The sequence below is a fragment of the Leptodactylus fuscus genome, chromosome 5 (assembly GCF_031893055.1).
Source record: "Leptodactylus fuscus isolate aLepFus1 chromosome 5, aLepFus1.hap2, whole genome shotgun sequence".
NCBI classification, from domain to species: Eukaryota; Metazoa; Chordata; class Amphibia; order Anura; family Leptodactylidae; genus Leptodactylus; species Leptodactylus fuscus.
The window spans coordinates 91,244,393-91,264,055 of NC_134269.1; the positions used below are offsets into that span (position 1 = coordinate 91,244,393).

The 19,663-nt window shown below is 39.8% G+C and overlaps 1 protein-coding gene across 2 annotated transcripts in view; it reads left to right on the forward strand.

Moving 5' to 3' along the window:
- LOC142203168 (nuclear receptor ROR-alpha) overlaps nt 1-19,663 on the forward strand; it is a 313,765-nt gene that overhangs the window by 257,553 nt on the left and 36,549 nt on the right. The window contains exon 1 of one of the 2 annotated variants that reach the window (XM_075273701.1): nt 11,640-11,743. The exons of the other annotated variant lie outside the window; for it this stretch is intronic. Within the exon in view, the coding sequence (XP_075129802.1) occupies nt 11,716-11,743 (28 nt within the window). The 5' untranslated portion in view covers nt 11,640-11,715. Of the gene's footprint in view, nt 1-11,639; nt 11,744-19,663 lie in introns of those variants that run through there. 2 annotated transcript variants of the gene reach the window in all.

The following is a 19,663-nucleotide window of genomic DNA, read 5'->3' on the forward strand; positions in this document are numbered from 1 at the left end:
AGCCAAAAAATATTGTGTACCTCTGGTCACAGATTTTGATGTGTATCTTTCTTTATAGCCTGTTAGCTTGTGGCAGTAGCAACATTGGTACACATAGCTCTGCATGCTTGCTGCAAACATATAATGGAAAATAGAACTTTTTATCAAGACCATTTGCAAAGGTGCTTTACAAATAACTATTTAACTCTATAAAGGTGGCAACAAGTGAATGATATCCTGGAATGGTCTACTAATGCTAGGTTCATACTAGTGCCGGGCTCTAGATCCTGACCGCTATAACAACGATTACACATGGAGACTTGATTGTTGTCAATGGAGTTTGCCAGTCTCTGTGTGTAACCACTAGTGTGGCGTTTTCAAAACTAAAAGTGGCGGAGAAAAAGGTCCTCCTTGCAGGCCTTTTCCTCTGCTGATTTTTGGCTGTCTCTGCAATGGAATCTCCAATGGAAATCTGCAGTGAGATCTTGTCCCTAAAAGCCAAATATAAAAATATCATCATGCTGAAGTGTCATATGTTCAGGTAATTTATGGGTTCTGCATGTGGATATTCATATAGATATACGATACAGATGATGGTATCTATCATCTTTTACTCATTTACAAAGCTTACAGGGATGTCTGTCTTTGGACCTTTATTTTCAGATGACCAATAAGGGTATTCAGAGCTGGTGGATGGTAGTTCATTCAACATTTTGATCAAGTATCCACAGCAAAGAGCAACGACAAAGAAAATCCCTCTCTTTCACTCTCCGTCCCTGTCTCTGTACGAAATTGTATATTAGCATGACATCCCCTTGATATGTATGCTAGCCTGGTGATTAACCCTTGCTGCTGTAGGGCCATATTTACAATAGGGTAAACACTGTACATACACCAAGTCCTAGGGTAGTGGGAGTTGCAACTCTGCCAACCAGGATTGAGCAGAATAGTCCCACATTTCGGGTCTTCCCTGCTGTTCCATGCAGCAGGTGCCAATTTCAATTCTCTCTAGATCCTTAGGATACAGATAAAGTTGAACTGTGGAACACAAAGCATAAGAAATTATATTATGTGAGGGCCACTTGAAGAGACATTATATTATGTGAGGGCCACTTGAAGAGACATTATATGAGGGCCACTTGAAGAGACATTATATGAGGGCCACTTGGGAGGACATTATATTATGTGAGGGCCACTTGGGAGGACATTATATTATGTGAGGGCCACTTGGGAGGACATTATATTATGTGAGGGCCACTTGGGAGGACATTATGTTATGTGAGAGTCACTTGAAGAAACATATTATGTGTGACATTATATTTATGAGTTAAATCTGTTAAATGTGGCCTTATGCTGCTGGGTCACCCCCCACCCCCCCAGATTTTAGCTGATCACTGGAATTTCCAACAGTGAAACAACCTGTCATAGATGTAATTTAAGGCAGTGCCTAACAAATTGCAATCAGCGAACAAACCTTTCAGGCTATGGCCACATGTAAAGCCACAGCCAAAAAGTGCTGCAGAAAAGACCGCAGTGGAAATGCATCACATTTTTTTCTGCTCCCATTTTAGAGAAAATCTGCAGAGAAAAACTCAGCAAAAATGCAATGAAAAACACAGCAGAAGAAAATGTGATGCTCATTGAGCGCTCGTTGATGATAATAGCCCTGAATATCAGTCTGTGTAATCAGTGCCGCACCTCCCATGAGGCGACCTGAAGCGACCGCTTCGGGCGGCCCCATGGGAGGGCGGCATTTTTGCTGACCTAAGCCAGTCCAGGACAAGCTGTCCTGGACTGGCTTAGGGTCACCGTCACTGAGCAGTGGATTGGGGAGGTCGCTGGAGCAGCACTGCTCCAGCGGCCGCCCCTCACGCTCAGGCAGAGAGCAGGTCTTCTCCATGCCTGCTCTCTGCCTGTTAAGACGCTCGCTCCGCTAGGCCCCTCCCCCTCTGCTAGGCCTGCCCCCTTCCACTCGGACCCGCCCTCTCCTCGGGGGGGGGGGGCAGCTTTCTGACGTCCGCTTTAGGCGGAAGAAACAAATGGTTCACCCCTGTGTGTAATAGGCCCTTAACACTTCTGACTGCTCCGCATTCTACAGGGTTAGGCAGGGGGTTATGAATGATTTGAACGGGGCACCACACGAGGTGGGGATAACGTTGGTGGATAAAGAGTGGGGGTATCTGCTCGTCAGGAGCTGCCATTTTAGTAGCAATGGAGATGTGGTTGATAGAGCATGGTGTGTTCATGTAAACACCTTTATTGAAATGGGACGTTCTCTCATTCAAACACAGAGACGTTTCTAGAATCATTTCAACGTTGGTTGTCATGATTGTGTTCTGAAATTTGACACGATAATGAAGTGGGTGAATAACTTTCAACGAACAGGTTCTTTGAGATTCTATCAGTTTGCCGGATTTCACACTTGGACCTGCATTTTCATCCCTATAAGCTGATGGTTGTCCAACAGTTGCAGCAAAGCAACTACGGAAGACGATTCAGATTTGCAGAAACAATGTTGGAAAACATGACTGATGATATTTATAATGGCATCATCCAAGCTACACATTGAAAAAATTAAATTTGAGTTTTGTTGAAAAATGAGTGTGTAACTGTTATTTCAAATCATCCATACCTCCCTGCCTAACCCCGTACTTCACCCGCTTTCTAGAATGAGACAGCAACAATTTTTGTCTATATTTCAATACAGTAATTTGATAAATCTGCCGTACATCGGCCCAACCCTCACCTTATATAAGTGGAATAACTGATATACACATGAACAGGCACAACTGTTTTGCAGAAATAAAAATTTTCAAAACTATACTTTGCAGCTCTTTGATGCCAGAGTTCTGACACGCAGGGTTAATAAATATCCCTCTTTGTCTTTTGTGGTTTTTTAAGAGTAAAATGACTGTAAATAAAGATCTTAGGAATAGTATGATGGCCCAATAAAACATACAGTGTTTAGGCATGGAAGATGTCTATGTACATTATTAACTTAATTTTAATTTAAGTAATTGGAAGATGTTATTATAGAGATGAATAGAAGCCGTAGACCTTCAGGAACATATTTCCCATCACGTATCTTACAGGACCAGGCTGTAACACCACTGCTGCCGCAGGCATTATTTCCTTCCTTGTGAAAAAAGGCCTTTGTAACCTTGTTGCTCTCTATCACACCTTGATGACAGGTGTCAGTGGAGATGCCAGTGTCCGTGCTGCTCCTCTATGAAGGTGACAACATGTATGCAGTAAAGGGATTAATGGCTATTATAAAAAGAGGGGAATAGGTGACCTTGTGACAAGGACAAAGCAGCTTGAAGGTGTATTGTCGTCCTGTCTGCAGGGACAGTTATCTGCCAGCCAAAGCTGTGTCCTTTAGACTGTCTGCAAAGAGGGAGAACATACCTAACATCCACAACTCAGGATCAGCATAACACTGAGGAACTTACTACTCTGATCATATATGTTATATTGAAGGAACACGCGGATCTTGATTTACTAAGCTGTTGAATCATGCAATGGACTTAAAGGCTATGTACAACTTTGTGACCATTTTTTATTGCTCTGATGCATAGGAAATGAAAAGTGAAGCATCGTAAGAAAATACTCTTGATTGTTAATCTATTGCATTGTTACTACAGTTGTTATACAGACCAATGTGTCTCCATGGTAACAGACTACAGAAAAATTCTGTGTAGTTTGATCCTGTAGTCATTTTTTGCTCATTTACATTCAGTAGGTGAGCAAGAAGTAAAGGGAAGATAGAAGGGAATATAAAATATCAGCTAATTTGTACATACCCAAGATCTACCATTAAGAGTTTATGTTTTGTCAAAATACATTTTTGATATGAAAAAAAGTGATATTGATTCCATTTTACTTTGCTACTGAAAGAGAACAAATCTTCAGAACTCAAGTGGCAAATTCTGTTATATTATTCTAAGTATAAATAAATCTACGTAAGAGACACTTGGTACTTACCCCAATTTAGCTTTATACTACACGTAAAAGTAAACACAGTACCCTGTAGCGCTGTTTTCCAAATTTGCCTTTCTTATGCATCAATGTAGCTCCATTTTCCAAAAAAACGTTGTTTTATCCTTAGATGAGAAAAGCTTTACTTATCTTCCCCAGATGTCGCTCCCTATATATTAACTCTCCAAAATGCCACCCAGCTTCAAACCCCCCCCCCCCCCCCCCTCCCCGCACAGCTCTCCTCCACTGCTCTCATCCTGTGCATTACTTCTGGAAGGCGCAGTACTAACTGTAATGTCCATGCCTGATGATGTAAGGCTGCATCTGGAACCATAGAAGGGTAAGCAATGCCCGAATGCACTTTTCACCAAGTTTGAACCTATTAAAACAGAAAAAGAAGCAGCATTGATGCATAAGAAAGACATTTTTGGAAAGTACCAAAAAAAGATAGATAGGTCCGCAGCGCTTCAGTGTTCTTAAAATTTCACTTTTAATTCATATTTCATTTAAAAACAGACAACAGACATATAAAAACCATTGTGAAAAAAGTAAGTAGGTATTACTACTACGCTATGAGTAAGGGGCTTTGAAGCCCCGAAACGCCTCGCTTTTTAGTCACACTTTTCTTACTTTTTTCACGATGGTTTTTGTATGTCTGCTGTCTGTTTTTAAACGAAATATGAATTAAAAGTGAAATTTTAAGAACACTCAAGAGCTGCAGACCTATCTATCTTTTTTTCAGTGATTGGCAACAGTAGCTTCCAGGAGTCCAGAAGCATGGGTCGTGCACCTTGAAGTGATTGTCTCAGGAATTGGTGAGCTTTCTCTTACTTTTTCTTGATATTTTTGGATAGTGTTTAAACAGCATTACAAGGTACTGTGTTTAGATTTATTACACATTTATTACTGACAGACTCCCTGTGGCTGAGTTGATATGCTGAGTTCTAGTGACAAACTCCCATTAAAGTTAGCACTTGATCTGCCCAGCTTTTTCTCTATTGCACTGCTTGATAGTATCTGCAGGGTAATAATCATTGCAATATCAAGTGGAAAATTAGGAGTACTGCTGTTGTCATGGTCCCTTTAGCCCGACAAAATGAGTCGTTTAATCTAAAAATACAGATGTTACTCCTTTGCGTTTTCAATTACTGATAAAAAAAAAAAAAGTAACACAACACAATCCCTTGCACTGTATGGGTATGAAAATCAATAATAGAAAAATTGATTGCTTCTTACCACTAAGTTGTAGTGTTGCGGGGTGCTAGACCAGCCTCTTATTTCCTCCGGTTTAGTTATTGAAAAGTCTCTTCTTAATCGGAATTATATTCAATTGTTCACATGTTGAATAGTATTTATCCGCTTCTTCTTTCGGTCTGTATTTACTTTTCAAATCTTTCAAATCTTTTACATATTTAAAGATTCAAGGTATAAATCTTTGTTAAACTCCATGAATGTTATGGTTCTTTTAAGATATAAATCGAGTATTTATTAAACTCCATGTATGTTTTTGAACAGCACAACTTTATTATAGACAGAAACTAACAACGCAATTGCAGCTGTGACTAATGTGATTAATCAGGTAAACCCAATGAGTTGGGTACTGGTCAGTAGACTATATAAAGAAGTCCAGTCTGAATATGTTGTATGCTATGATTAAGGGGGTCTTTTTACCCCCGAAACGCGTAAGCGATTTTTACAGCACCATGTGTATCTTTTCTATCTTTTTCTGATGTCTTCTATGTGGATCTGTTTTTAATGGACTAAATAAAGAAGTAATTTTGTAGTACCGGAGCGTGGCAGGCCATTTCTTCTTACATTTTCTCCACTGTATGGGTATGTTCACACAGAGTTTTTTGCAAGCTGAAAAAATCTGCTTCAGGAATTAGGAAATGGATTTTTGACACAGTTTTTTACATGATGCGTTTTTTGAGGCATTTTTAGTTTTTTGGTTTTTTTGCTCCAGCATACTGTATGGACCTGGAAACTTCTCTTTAAAAAAGCGATAGTGGTATTTGCAAAAAACGTGTAAGAAATGCATCAAAAACCGTGACAAAAAACCGCATTGCATTTTTTCTGCCTCCCATTGACTTTGATGGGTTTTTCCAGGCAGAATCCGCGTGAAGATAGGTCATGTCACTTTTTTTTCTACTAGCTGAAAAAAATCGCTAGAGAAAAAAAAATGCTAGAAACTCCCATTGAAATGAATGGGAGGCGTTTTTTTGTACAGGCGGATTTTGAGGCGGATTCCGCCTCAAAATCCGCCTGCAAAAAACTCCATGTGTACCCGCTACCATTCTAAGAGGCCTGCGTGCCTTGTTCACTGTCTTTTGTTGATTCCCTACTCCCTTGTTTATAAAAACCCTTAATAAAATTTGATTATACTTAAAAAACTCCATGTGAACAGACCCTTTATCAACAAAAAAAGAAAAACAATAAGGAAACCACCAGGATGCTATTAAGTAACTGGGGTTTAGGGTCCCGATCCTCTGTAACATACCACCACCTCTCATATTTATCTGCAGAAATCAAAGTCTGAAGAGGTCGGGGGTCTGCCAAGATGTGTCCGTTGACAAGCTCTGTAGATCAGGAGCATGCGTTGGAGTCCCTAAAGCAAATCAATCTCGGTGAACCTTGACCACTTCAAACTTTGATTTCTACAGATATCGGTGGCAGGCAGCGTTGAGCTACAGCAGTGTTTATTTGCGGGGGTTCAATATCCAGGACCCTCACAGATCACCTGTACCGAGACAGCATGGAAGAGCTGTGCTGCTCACTTGCCGTATAAACTTTAGTGGCGAGTGTATGTACTGCAGAACTGCCCCATAGAAGCCCTGCAGATATGATATTGATGGCCTATTCTATAAATCGGATAACCCCTTCAAGTCCTACCCGTTGTGTGCTGTACTACTACATCACGCTGAGTGTACTATTACGGCTCAGCTCCGTAATAGTACGGTGCCATAATGTCATGGGCAGAGAAACTAGCTGTTAGATAGCCGAGGGCCGGGACCAGCCACTGGAGTCAGAATATTCTGACTCCAGTGGATTAACCCCTGGATGACATTATCAGGAACGATCACAGCATCCAGAGGATCTGGGGGTAGAATCAACCCTCCATCGCCCCTTGGACTCCACAATAACTTTGCGGGTTCTGACTCATTGCCATGGCAAAAAAGAGGAAGGCAACTTTTACACAGTTCCCATAGGAAATAATGTGCGATGTTCTTCTATACTAAGTATTGAATGTATTGCAGTACATTGCACAGGAGATCCGAGATCCCGGCTTCAAGTCCCCATATGGGACGAGTAATCCCCCCCCTTCCCAAAACACGCACACATAGTTTAAAACACACAATAATAAACAAACAATAAAAAGTTTGGGTGTGTTCACACGGAGGAATTTGCTGAGGAATTGCGGGTGAATTTTGCCCCCAAATCCAGAGCAGATTCCTCCCGAAATCCACCTCCTATTGTTTTCAATGGGTCTGCAGCTCGAGACTCCCTCCTGTTTAGGCCCATTCAGAGAATTCCTCTTCATTTTCCTCTATGTGAACTCACCTTTAAAAAAAACCACCTTTATATTTAAAAAATACATAATGTAAACAAAAAATAAATAAACAAAGATGTTAGATATTCCCATGTGTGTATAAGTCTCCAATATCCAAAATCAGCATTATTTATCCCATATGGTGAACGCCGTAATAAAATATATTACAATGCGCAAATTAACATATTATGATCACTTTGCTTTCCCCAAAAAATAACAATAAAAAGTGATGAAAAAATCTTGCATACCAAACATTGGTACCAATAAATATTACAAATTGCTTTACAAATAAAGAGCCCTGACATATCTATGTGATCCGTACAGTAAAAAAGTTTATAGGCGTCAGAATACAGTGATGCCATGAAAATTTTTCAAAAAGTGACTTTAAATTTGTGATTGCAGTAAACCATTATAAATATGGTATTGACAGGTCTTCAATAACAGAGAGCAGTCAAACAAGTGCCAAGTATAGCTGTGCAGAGGTCTGATGATTCCATACTGGATACAATTACATATAGCAGGCAGTATAAATATCAACCTCTGTCAGCTAACAATTGCGTGCTATATACAATGTACGCAGTGCACCTTATGAATACAAGTTAGTGTAGTCAAAGGAACATTTCTACAGTATATTGCTCTCTTGAGTGAAGACTTCTCTGCATGGAAGCAGCTGCCTGGGATCGAGTGTAACTAATACTGTAGGTACTCAACCATAAACCGGTAGAGTCAGTCAAGCATCTTTTACTTATAGGGTTTTGTATACATGGAGTAATGCCCGTATATAAAGCTTAACAAATATAGTCAGGGACTTAAAGACAATTTCCCAGAGATGTGTAAGTTCAGTAAGGGGTTAAAGGGGTTTTCCAGGGCAGAAAAATGTGTTGTTTTTTTTTTAAAAAAAAGGTCTTTTAGTGCAATTAATGGGTTAATAAATGCACCCATATACCTTTAACAGTGTTCTGAGTGATTTATGGGTGTCCCTGGGAGCTCCTGGTATCTAGTGGATTTGTTTAGTTCAGCTTCCTGCTATGTAACTTCCACAGTAGCTCCCTCTCACCTCACTCCCCCCTTCTTTTCTCCCTTCCTCCCTCCCTCCCATGCAGCCCCTCCCTGTCTCTCTAGCTATCCTTCCCACTACTAGACCTTTCCTGCCTACTCAGCTGAACCCCCGACCCCCCCATTATATACTTAACTCACTTCCTACCAGTCTTCCTCCTGCGGAACGGCCCATCCTTCTTAACTGATTCTGCCGGTGCGCGCTATAGTCCCAGCGCTGCTTTGTGCTCTGAAGCCAACGATCCGCCTGCACTGTGCAGGCGTTGGAGGTGAATTAACAACTGCAGAGCACAGGCTAACTGCAGAGTACAGGCTAACCTATACTATATACTATACTATACACAACACCACATGCTACACAAACACACTTTAACTATCAGAACAAAATATACAATCAACAAAGCATCAGGCTAGTGAAGGCGTGGGGGAATGCGAAAGCTGGGTTGTAGGGGAGTGAGAATAACTGGCCTGAAGCTTTATTGAAGGACAACACACAAGAGAAGAGAAGGGGAAGACATATTTTCAGTTGTTTCGCACTTTTTGTTAAGTATATAATTCCACGTGTTAATTCGTAGTTTTGATGCCTTCAGTGTGAATCTACACTTTCCATAGTCATGAAAATACAGAAAACTCTTTGAATGAGAAGGTGTGTCCAATCTTTTGGTCTGTACTGTAGGTATAATTGAAGTAGAAAACTGAAATGCACTGTGGGGAAAAAAAACAAAATGTGTTTCTGCGGCGGTTTTTCCCACAGAGCTTTTTTTGCTGTGGCCCGCTACATGGGGCCTTAGGGCTAGTTCACACGTGAGTATAAGGGGAGGTTTTTGACAGCGGATTTCGCGTCCAAAACCTCCCCTTATAATGGTGGTTTATGGAGACCGCCGGGCTTCTGTTCTCCGCTAGCGGCGGGCTGCTGCTAGCGGAGAAAAGAAAGGACATGTCCTTTCTTCAGGCGGAAGCCGCGCAGGCTCAGCCACCCGGCTTCCGCCCCCGGCAGCTCCCTCCTATGTCGGCTCGCCGCGTCTCTCTCTGTGTCAAAACCCGCGTGGGCAGTTCACGTGTGAACTAGCCCTTAGTCTAAAATAACTTCCAATGTTCTTTAATTGTATTTAAGGGCCATATACCGTAAGTAAGCAAAATAAATAGTAAATAATGAATCCATTTTATTATAATCTATCTTATTTTAAAAAAGTTGCAAATGGCATACAATAAGAAAGCATCCCCCTGACTATCCATTGCTGCCTCTCTGACAACCTTCCTGGTCTCTATATATAGACAGCAAGTGACTGCTTCAGTCAACCAGTGGCAACCATGTGCCGTACTATTGGCATCCTATCAACTAGCTCCAATGCTTCACTCAGTCATTGGCTGCAAGGTCCACATATACTCAAACCAGAGAGCCAGCACTGGGTTGGCAGTGATACATTGGGGTCAGATTATTTTTTTCCAATTGAGGCATATTTTACATTGTTTATAAGACTGATAAGACTCCTTTGCAAACCACGAGTTTTTCTATTTGTATTCGAGTGGTTACAAAGTTGGAAAGAACTGCATGGATTTATAGCAATATTTCTATTTCTATGCATAATATATGACATTATGAGGGCTCTTTGAATCTTTTCTGTGGCTATACTGGGCAGGGTAATATGTGTGTATCAGGAAATAGTCTGGCACTATTAATGTGTATGTATTCCCCAAAGGATACCACTGTATAGCCATATGTTAACCTTTGGCTGCAGTGACAAACAAAACTATACCGTGTAGTTGTCTACTGTATAGAGAAGTGTGGTATTCTGAGGTTTCCTATACAGTAAAAATACAAATATGTCACATTGATGGCCATATAGACTGTCAATTGTCCTCAGTCTGGTCAGCAGGCACTAAGGCTTGGTGTTCATATAGTGAGATGTGGTCAGAGCCTAATGGGTGACGTTGGAGCCTGCAAGACCCTGTTTATGTAACTAAGAGAGAAAGAACATGAGAAAGGCCTCTTGTCGGCAGCTGATAAGACACTTTTGGATCAAAGCAGAGAGCGCAGACACTTACACAGGTCCTGTCACCATCCTTCATTTGTCTGTATATGTAAATAACTGTACTCTATATGACATAATTCATTCACTTTTATTACAAAGCTGTGCTATGCCATTTCTATGTTATCCTCCCTGACATGTATGAATACATTAATGTGGTTTCCTGACTTACTTATTGGGATCATTATACTATAATAACTATTTATATGTAATCATGGGGGGCTGAAACATGTGAGCCCCTCGATCCACTGATTGTAGAGGCCATGGTGCTCATGAATACTGTGCTGATTGACTTCATGTTCATTGCTCACAAGCTAAAGCAGCAGCTCAGTCATATTCAAGTGAAAGGGACTGAGCTGCAATAGCAATATGACGTACTGGTTGGTATTCTATGATGAGGCCACAGTTCACACCTGAGTGTCTCAGTCTCTTCAATGAAATGTCAGACTGCCACCACCTCTAAGGACAGGTCATCAATGTGTAAATCCTAGCACTGATTGATGTTCAAACATACAGCATCTATTTATATTTATAGTGCAGCCACTGGGGCAGATAGTTGGCAGCCCACTGGTGACATCATTGCTGTGGAACCCATAATATGTTATGTCCCTGGCAAGGGCACGGATGTGGAGGGTGCAGGGTGATCAGGACACTCATAGATTTGGGACTCTTATATATGGCCCTGTTACAGCTCTTCATTGGGGCTCCTGGGGTCAGGTTACCCCTCTGCCCGCTGAGTGACTGCTCCTCCTGGCAGTGCGGAGTGGGTCCCTAATACTGAGGCATGCTGAGGCTGCAGGGCACACCGGGCATACACCTGTCTCCGCTGCCAGCAGCCGCCCACCTGCCCCTCTCTCTCTCCCCTCAGTTCTCGCCGCTGTCACCAGCCAGCCACGTGTAAGGCGGGTGCGCTCTATAGTGGGCGGGCTCTACTGGCGGCACCCCCGACATTCATTGGCTAGGGCTGGAGAGGTGGGCGGTGCCCGCTGTCAGATTTGGGGGCGTGTTCGGAGCGGGTCACATGGACTCTCATATGGCAGCAGCGGGCGGGGGATGCGGCAGAGCGGAGCTGGCATTTGAGAGCGGTGGAGTGTGCGGGGGGCTCCGGGGCACAGCACGGTGACCATGTATTATGTGATCGCGGCCATGAAAGGTGAGACATTGCTACCGGCAGAGCAGGGGGAGCGGGGCACACTGGCACTCTTCTAAAGTAAGGCAGGGCATATGCTCAGCTCTCACGGAGGCGGACGGAGCTGGCACCGGGTTAGAGATAAAGCGGCCTGGCATCGCTCTTGGCAAGCCAGTGGAACGAGGAAATCTGCGCTCAACTTGCGATCTTGACTGTCCGGGGGAGTGCCTTCTGACAAGGTGACAGAGACGGGCACCAGAGGCGGGTGCCAGGACCAGGATCTTCTGGCTGCCAATGTTGAGGTGGCATGTAGAGCAGGAAGTGTAGGGATGACAGTCCAGAGCAGGGAACGTGTGGAGTAAACTATCAGTGCAGGCTGTTGCTTTATGTTATCAGCCACTTCAGGGTAATGTAATGCCCTTCAATGAAATCACTGGCAAGAAGTTTAGAGAATTGTCTGTGGACCCTCCAGAACCCCTATATACTGTATATACTTGTGTACATTGTGGCTATGGCTTTAGTATTATTCTGATGTCACATGCGCATTATATAACCTTCTATAGTGGTTTCTACTTTCCTTCAGTACCATTGGCATGGACTCATGTTATTATATAGCTGTCATACAGGCGGTTTATGTGACTGCACTACATGTGTCTATTGTAGATCACTGCACAAGCCTAGAGCAGGTGATAAACCTGGCCACGGTGCTTCTCCATATGTAATATGTGTGTGCATAGAACAGATTTCACATATACCCCTGTAGTTCCATCACTATTATCAGCCTGGTGTCTGAAATCACAAGCCTGGCCACTAATATGTAATGACTTCTGCTGGTGGTATTGTGTGCCAGCCCTCAAAGCCACAGGAAAATTGTTAGCATAGATAAACTAAAAGTGCTGATGGAGTGGAATTCGGTGTTCCCGTCAAAAAGAAGCAATTTGTTTCAGGCATAGAAACTTGCAGCTCTGCTAGAGCTGCTCAGGATTTAGGTGAGGTTTAGGCCATTGGCCTATTAGTGCATCCGAGTCGGAGAGATTTGTGGTTTTGTCTCTGCGTCTGTGTTTATACATAACTGCCATTATTACCAATGGGCCGTATAATTATAGATGTCGTAATGACTTAATGGGTTCTCTTGTATGCTCTGACGTCCATATTAACTCATTCCACATCAAATCTTCATTGCAGGCGCTCGTTGTCTTTGTAGAATATTAGATATACAGTTCTACAATCTACAGAGTGGGCTATTCTAAAATGTACGTAAAGCAACAGGTACTCTGGATATGGCATGAAAGGCGTCAATTGTGAAAGAAAGCCTGCAGAATAGTCTCTGGTCCTTATATTGTTGCTTTATAGAGTTAAATGTTAGTATAAGAACTACAAGATAAGAATAGATAATATAAGAACTACAACAGCAACAAACTAGTAACACAGCAGTTCAAGATAAGGGTCTGTGTTTCCTCTCCTACCAATCCATGACTTTACACTAATTCTGTAGTCATCATTTTTTATATTTCATAAAATTATATGACATTGTACATTTAAGGTGCATTAGTTTGTGTGAAGTGTATCAGAAGTTTCCTGAGTAACCTTGAGAAAGGTCAGGTTGCAACTCACCCATCTGTGTGTGGTGTACTTAATTTTATATATATATATATATATATATATATATAAAACGTTTTATATAATTATGTGTATATATATATATATATATATATATATATATATATATATATATATATATGTATGTATGTGTGTATATATATATATCTTCTTGAAGTTGATTTGCTGGAAGCAGAATAAAATGGTCCTGAATAAGGATCTGAGCAGGACCAGACTGCCATGTCTAGACGACCAGGGCAAAGCTCCAAAAAGGCAGATCTTATAGGATATTCCTAGTGTGAAGTGGTTAGTACCTTCTAAAAGCGGTCCAAGGAAGGACAACTGTAACACCAACTACAGTATCATGGTTGCTCAAGCTTCATTGACATTCATTGACTGTCCAGTCCAATCTCAAAGAAGAGCTAAAGTAATTAAGAAAATGTTAATTCTGACTATAATAGAAAGGTGGCAAGGATTGCTCTTTGTTTGTATGGTTCTGTGTAGCCATGTATTAGGCAACTGGTTTTAATGTTATGGCTGGTTGGTACACATGTATATCGTGCATGGTTGTATAACATCTTGTAATGGCAGATCTTACCTAATACCAAATAATTATCATATGGGAAGAAGATTTTGAGATTTTTGCATTGTGTTTTTATATGACACCTTAACCCATTCCTATAGTATCTTGATGTCAGGTTGGAAATATGTCAGCTCAACAGAAGAGGCCTTCGCATTGCGCTTAAGGAACCATTTAGTTACTGGGGTAAAGCTGAGCTTTGCTTCTTCTTCCAAGTTTGGGCCATTGACAGTGATGGCGAATCCTATTTGTGAGAGTCTAGGCCTAGTATATGAAGTTTTAGAGTATCTACATAATATTTAGGTGTATGAAGGGGTATTGCGTAGCGATTGCTCGCGGCATGATGTAATACCGAATTTGATAATATGAAGACATTGAAACTAGGTAGTTTCTCACCACTAGCTGTAATACTTTTGTATTTTATGTTTTGTCATAGGACTCCATCTTCAGTTGTTATTATTTACTTTGTTCCTATTTGGTCACTTTAATGACGGAGTGGCAATGGTAGCATACATCTTTTTGTTATTGTATGTAATGCCATATGCATTGCCTGGTATTTGCTGTACACTTCATTCATGATGTAACAGTCCCCATTGTTGAAGTGTTTTCAGTCAGCTGCTTGTATCTAATTATTTATGGCTTTTTTTAGCGGTAATGGAGTGTAAGCTCTTTGGTCTAAAAGTTACCACAGTCTTTGTGCTGATAATATGTGAGAAGTTCCTGATTTATATTCCTTATCACTTTTAGTGTGAGCTCTTGAGATGTTATGGTGGAGAAGAGTTGTCAGTTTTATCATTCGTGTAATGTGACAACTTTTCTGGAATTGTCTACTATGTTTCCCATAATACAGATAAAGTAGAGCAGAGTCTTTTATTCTGTGATATTTCAGGGCGATATGTTTGCCTTTTATAGGACTTGCAGGTACCCCTGATTTATTGTTTCTAATTCGGTTTTCTATTGAGAAGCCCCCCTCCCCAGCGTTTAATGATAAATTCAGCTCTACTACATCTGTGAAGGTAGATGCTGGTTACGCTTTTTACGTTTGTCTAAAGTATCTGTCCTCTAATGTCCTGTGCACTGTACATTTAGGTCCCTTTCTTCACATACGTTATGCAGAATTCGGTCACGGTAATGTGACATGTCATACAATCATCATATTGTGGTTATATTATAAACCGCTATGCATCTGTATCATCTGTATGTAATTGATGTCAGTGTAAATTAAAGTATTATGTGGCTTAAAAAGGAACTAGCAACCAATTATACAGTAACAATTACTATTTGACTATTTGATCTGTACCTCATTTTCATAGAAATCTACCCAAACAGAATTTTTTACCCTGGGGCTGAGTAACATGTGCATTGTCCTAAATGCCACTGTTAATATTATGCAGTTGGGCTTCTTATTGTTTTGTGTAAAAACGGAAACAGACGTTAGGAAAATGACTACGAGTGTTGACTTACAAACTCGGCTCTACTACATATGTAGTACATATGACAAACACAGTTCTCTTATGTATGTGAAACTTAGTTTTGTTGTGAATAATAAACTCAACTTAGCATTACAGCAGACCTTTGCCATACTTGACAAGCTCATATATAATATACCTGAAACACTGAACTTTTCTACATTTGTGTGCTGCGTTGTGTGCATTGACTTGTACATGTAAGCCTTTGTATATCTGGATTCTGCATTCTCCAATGACAAGATGTGGTGAATGTTTGGGCCTCAGCCTGAGGACACTGGAGAATATTCTACATACAGTAGGGTTGTTGGAGGTAGCATTGTGAAGATACTTTGCCAAAAGCAAGAACCACTTGTTTCTCTTGTCCAACCTGTCTGTGTTCAAGGAACTACACGTACATATATGCTCTATATGTAAAATAATAAGAAAAAAACAGCATTAAACCATTGAAGCTCATAGATGCAGGTACCTTTTGATTATCGCCCAGTATGATCCTGTACACTAATGTATATTGCTATAATGGTTGAAATCTGAAATTCTATATATGGTTTCTCAATATCATAAATTGAGGACATCATATTCACAAAAGCTAAAAACTGAGTCACAACTTAATAAACATGCCAACTACCAGGAACCAGCTATCTATTACACAAATTTGCTATTGGCACGTAAAACCATATGTTGATTTCTATCAAAGTACAAAAGTAAAAGTGATGCCCATTTCTGTGGTTAAGCTGTGGAAACCATTTAGCACTGTGGCTCAATTTGGAGATTCATGTGACTTTGGCGACCACTTACTAAAACTACTAAATACTAGATATAACACTTAGAGACCTACGCCTGTGCCAGAATCTTCACCACAATTTTAATAACTATGAGTCAGCCCAAGTGGCCTCAGTCTTAATTTTATTTACTTTATTTTTTACTGTTGTCTTTAGTGTAGTATCATTTATCATTGGAAAAATTGTCAAATTGGATTTAAAAAAAAAAAAGACAAACTCGGTAGCGTCTGTATTAAGGTACTATAATATAAAGTTTTTGGTAACTGGTAGTATTTAATATAAATACTTCTGTTCTCATTTATACCTTTCAGTGTTGGCGATGTTGCTGTATATAGAGGCCATTGATCACATGAATCACATGTAAAAAGTAATATATTTTTGGGAAGTATTTCTTATATATCTTGTAATATTGCGTGTTACTTCTTTAGTGACTAAGACTTACTTGGACTAGATTGGTAATGTTCTAAAGTTTTCTATACTCATCATTATTTTGTGGGACCTGTGCTTCCTGTATTGGGCAAGATAATATATAAGAATTAGTACAAATCTATAAATTTCTTATATGCAAAAGCCAAAATTCTATTACATTTAGAGCACAGATGTTCCTGGGACCTTTACTCAAAAGTCAGACTTATCTTAGACAAGTGATACTATGTAATATTATGCTACTATTGTGTTGGTTGACTTGTATGGATAGCAATCAATAAAAGTTCATTATATGTTTTCTTACAATAATTTCATAGTATTCAAAAGAAGGGGGGATTTTATTTTCATATCAGATTTATTCTTTTATCCAATACATAGATGATATATTTCATCAGATATATTCCAAAATTTTTCACATAAAAATATCTAATAGGTAACTAAACATGCAGACCGTATGATATTTGGTGTTCTATTCAGGATCGTCAAAAGTGCCTTGTATCAGATTTATATTTATTTGACTATAATTTTTGTTGCAAGAACTTCACTGTTTTCTTAAGTTGTAACATATAGATAATTTATGTTGTCGTCATCATCATCATCACTGGTTACATTTATGTTCACATTAGAAGACGCTGTTAAAATCGCTGCGAGGCAAAGTGGTGGGTGTTACTATTTTGGGTGGTGACCTGCCATTGGTCAGTAGATGGACTTTATTACTATGTCAACAAGTGGTCATCAATTGAATGCTTTCATAGATTAACATAAAATATCATTGTAGTCATTTTACTGGAATGTATAAAACGCAGAATTATTATAGATTTAATAGATTTTAGATGATCGTTGATGTAGTTAAATGTAATGGACTATATACATTTGCATCCTAAATATGCAGTAACTCCTGATAATTTGTAATTATTTCATAATATGTTTGTGGGTGACCTTGTGCCCATTAAGGTAACATGTATATGGCAAACATGACTGCTTTAGTGGAAAATGTTGCATATCCCATACCTTAAAGCTTTGTGACTGGCGTAAATGATATAACCTTATCATTTTAGACTGTATAGCCAAACTCTTATCGCATTATAATATTGTATATTATGTTAAATAGACCATTGACAAGGTGGTGCTAAACTTGATATAAACATATTCTAGTCTCACGTGTAAAGGCTTCTCAATAGCATTACTTAGGTCAGTTATAATGTATTTACGTGCTTGGATGTATTGAGTTAAGAAACACATGTTAAAAATAAGCATACGCTTTTGCATTGTCTTATAATATTATAATATTGTGTTATCTTAGAATAATATAGGGCATAATACAAAAGCAGATCTCTGTTTAGCGTCTTTCCCCAAGTAGTACATGTTCAGTATTTGGCCATTGGAACATTAGAGTTGCCCCTTATTGTTAAACAGCAGTTGTGACCCTGGCCCATACCACCCACTGTCATCAAATGTCCATGGGCAGACTGTCATCTTCTAAATATGCCCAAAACGTCACACTTCATGGTCCAAAATGGGTTGAATGAGATGAGTGTACATTCAGACTTAGAAACCGTGTACATTCAGTTTTGGTAGACATGTCTTGAAGAAAAGCACTTTGTTCTCTTCCAAGTGCTTTTATATATGATAGTTGGACACTGCATCAACGCAACAGATACTGTTTTTGAACCAAAAATGGATAACATTTCCTGATAACCTTTACCCTGAATTTCAAAGAATTCAATATATTTGCAGACAGTTAAACATTTTAGGATTCTTTGTTTGATCTCTGCTAACAAGTGAATTGCCTTGAAAGACATTTACTGCTTGTGTCCATTGTAGCAGCTTGTAGTCTAAGACTATGTAAGTGATTTACTGCTTGGTTGGTATCGTAGGTACCAGACTGTTACATGTTGGGCATTCGCCTGAGGTGATGTGCGTCAGCAAGTTTTCAGGACAAGTCATGATATAAAGTGTGTCAGATATGACTCGATGGGTATTCACCACTATTTCTATTTCTGTCTTTTCTCTATGTTATTGTCAGGACTTGCAATACTAGTTGTACATTCTCTCTATAATAAGGCATGGAGAGATGAAACTGCAGGATCAATGACAGCAGACCCATAAGCTCCATAAGATATATAAGTAATGTATATGTTAGGAGTATGTTAAGATGTCATAGAAATACATGACATTGAATTGGGAGGTTCTAGAATGGCAGGAAGTAGGACTACGTGACATTGAGGTTTAACATCGTGTGCCAGGTCATATTTTTCCACCTCTGCCCACTCTCTGGAGCAAGTCATGTTTTTGTGCGGGTGTTTCTTGAAAATGGAACCATAGGTTCCTGGGTGGTTACTGGGTAGACCATCTATGTGTACAGAGGCAAGGCCTGAACAATCACTGCTTATCTTTAATAACTAAAGATCTGAAAGGATTACTAAACACTGAATTACACATTGAACACCAGTACTTTATTAGTTACTTGGTTTTGTACCAGTCATTGGTGTCCTTGGTAAACTGAAATTTTGCAGATGCCTTTAGAAGACAGAGGGCAAACCTAAAACAAATGTCCTTAAGCTACCAAGTCTCTTGGCAACAATTTGAGAAATGTGGTGTTGCAGAGAGGGTGGCGTCGTACCTCTTTAAGATCATCCAGAGAATTAATCTGAATCGTAATTTGCAACATATTGTTTATACATGACATGCAAAAGCAGAAATCTTTGTATCCGTGGTGGCTATCGGTCCTGACTTATGCAGAGCAGTCGCCATCTCTTTACATGTTTGCTCCGTGGTTTCTATTTGCTATGCTCTAATTATTTGGATTCATACAGAAATTAAGAGAAGGGGATTATGATGAAAGGCCTATATTTAGTGGAAATGAATATTAATATGGAAAGTTACTTTATTCTGCACAAATCACTTCTGCTCTGGTTTTACTACAGTTATCCAATAATAAATGTATTATGTGTCTCAGTAAACCCACTACTGACTATGGCACATGGAGACATGCAGTAATCTATATTGTATCCAATCCATATGGCACATACATTTGTAATCTATATATTGTATCCAATCTATATGGCACATACTTTTGTATCCCATGAAC